Here is a 2607-nt window from a genome sequence, read left to right as displayed (position 1 = left end):
GAGCTCGTCGAAGGCGTGCTGCTCCTCTTCGCCCCAGTGCCATGGGTCGTTTCCTGTGAGCCGGTCGAGTGGTCGCGAGATCTTAGCGAAGTCTTTAATGAAACGGCGGTAAAAATTGGAGAACCCCCGGAACTTCTGGACATCCTTTTTGTTCCGGGGTACCGGCCACTCATTAATTCCTTTTAGCTTCGCGGGATCCATCGCTACCTCATCGCCACCGAACACATAGCCGACATAGTCGACCTTGGGAACGTCCCATTCGCATTTCTCAGGCTTCAGGAATAGATCGTTATCCTGGAGGCGGCGCAGAACCTCGCGTGTGACCTTCTCATGCTCCTCCTTATTGGTGGAGAAGATGAGTATATCGTCCAGGTACACAAGGATCTTGCCGCCGACGATGAGATCGTGGAAGATCTCATTCATCATTGCCTGGAAAGTGGCGGGGGAGTTGGTGAGGCCGAAGAACATCACTAGGGGTTCGTACAGCCCCCGGTTAGTCACAAAGGCCGCCTTCCATTCGTCACCGGCCTTGATCCGGACGTTGTTGTATCCCCATCGGACATCGAACTTGGTGAAGAGCGTGGCACCGCGGAGCTTATCTACCATCTCGGCGATCAGCGGCAAAGGATAGCGGTTTTTAACAGTGATCGCATTCAACCGGCGGTAGTCCTGTACGGGTCGAAGTGTTCCCTCTTTCTTTTTGATGAAGAAGAAAGGGGACGAGATGGGTGACTTCGACTCCCGTATGTAGCCTTTCGCCAACTGCTCTTTTAGGAACTTGTCCAGTTCCTCTTGTTCGTTGTTCGACAGGGGATACACCTTCGAATGGAACGTCGAGTAGCCGGGTACGAGTTCAATTGCGTGATCGTAAGGCTTCCTTTCAGGCAGCCGTTCTGATGCTTCTTTCGAGAAGACCTTCAGAAACTCGTGGTACTGTTTGGGTACCGACTCCTCGGCGGTTTTGACGACCTTCTTCTTGATTTCTTCCTCAGCGAACAGCTGGGAATACGTGTGCCCTGCTGCGACGAACAGCTTAGGGGCGCCGGGAAGCGTGATACCTTGCTCCCAGGCCTCGATCAAGTCAGCTTCGCTCCACTCTACCTCCACCGGATCATCTTCGGGTTCGAAGTCCGGGAGCACCTTGCTCCGGCAAGCGCCTATGACCGACCGTTTGGACTTCGGCGAACGCCTGCGCGCCGTGGGCCGGACCCCCGTGTCACGCGCAGTCGCTGCTTGCTCCATTCGGTCAGTCCTCCTGGCACTGCACGTTTCAGGGCATCGCGACAATTTGAGGGAGCCCCTCTCCCAATCTATTTCGGGGTTGTGCTCGCGTAGCCAATCCAACCCGACGATCACATCCTCTGGACCGATGTCCGTGACCGTAAACACCGTCTTCTCGACGTGTTCTCCTATTTGCATCTGTAGTACTGCTACTTCCAAGATGCTTCCATCTTTATTGAGGGTGCCGTCGATATTGTATAGCGGAATTGGTTCTTTCAACTTCCGCGTTTGCACCTTGTTTTCGATAACGAATCGCTTGTTGATAAACTTCGTGGTGGCTCCGCTGTCCACCATAGCGATTATGTCCTTGTGCCGTCTTTTTCCTTGGAGTCGAACTGGGATGTGAAAGTGCTGAGACCCCTGGTCCAACTCATACACTATTGCAGTCGATAATACATCATATTTGTTACAAGATATACGCGGCCCGACGCGTGCGGCATGAAGCGCGGACCGGATCAAAAACCCTCCTCCTTCATCGCCCGATAATGCTCGAGCTCCTCGCGCATCGACTTCACCTGTGCCATTAAGTCCGCCAGCTCCGATTGCTCGGATTTCGCTGAAGCGGCACTTATACTTGCCGAGGGTGATGTCGTGACGGGGGCGCTTGTCGCAGCCTGGGTGGAGCCCGAGGCAACCGTAGCCCGCGCGTCGGCGCGTTTTGTGTAAGGCTTGTCCTTACAATTGGGGCACTCGAAGCGTCGGTACCCTTGCTTCCCACAGCCAAAGCATGTGCCGGGGAAGTTGCCTTTTCCGACGGCCGCATTGATGCTGGCCGAAGCTGCGTGCGACGAGGGTGCACCACTACGTGCCCCACCGCGTCCTCGACCTCGGGCCGAGAAGAAGTTATTTAGCTCGGGCCGACGAGCCCGGCTAATGTCGAGGATCTGCTCGACCTCAGTGGCGCGCTTGTCAGCGTCTTGCCACGTGGTGAAAGTCTCGAGCTCGATCTTTCGGTATACGCGGGAGGGGATGCCGCTCAGGTACTTGTCGCGTAGCTCCAGGTCCCCATACCCAGAGCGGTCCGCCGGACCCTTGAACAGCGCGGAGAATTCCGCAGCGGTGCGTTTTTCACGGACTGACTTGTCCGCGCAGAGCTTCGCCAGCTCTACTTGTGCTGCCGCTTCGTCGTCAAGATTTCCGAAGCGGGCCTTGAAGGCGGCGGCAAAGGCCGCTTCGTTTGCGAACGGGGTCGTGGCCCCTTGCACCCCTATCTGCACTGATACGAGCTGGGCGAAGTAGGGGGTGGCCCAGGCGCGGGCATCACCGTCGAGCAGGCTTAGCGCAACCTGGACTTTGAGCTCGATGGTGGTCAACGACGTGTTGACC

The 2607-nt window shown here is 56.4% G+C and overlaps 1 protein-coding gene across 1 annotated transcript in view; it reads right to left on the bottom strand.

Moving 5' to 3' along the window:
• Nucleotides 1-2105: 2105 nt before the first annotated feature.
• The window catches only part of POSPLADRAFT_1105339 (hypothetical protein), a gene marked incomplete at both ends in the record, with an annotated part of 2793 nt that continues 2291 nt past the window's right edge, over nt 2106-2607 (bottom strand). Inside the window, one exon of the mRNA XM_024483275.1 lies at nt 2106-2507. Coding sequence (XP_024341184.1) covers nt 2106-2507 — 402 coding nt within the window. The remainder of the gene's footprint in view (nt 2508-2607) is intronic.

This window comes from Postia placenta, assembly GCF_002117355.1.
Source record: "Postia placenta MAD-698-R-SB12 unplaced genomic scaffold POSPLAscaffold_4, whole genome shotgun sequence".
Classification (NCBI taxonomy): Eukaryota; Fungi; Basidiomycota; class Agaricomycetes; order Polyporales; family Adustoporiaceae; genus Rhodonia; species Rhodonia placenta.
Note: the sequence above shows the minus strand (reverse complement) of the source record. Positions and strands in the feature narration are given on the sequence as shown.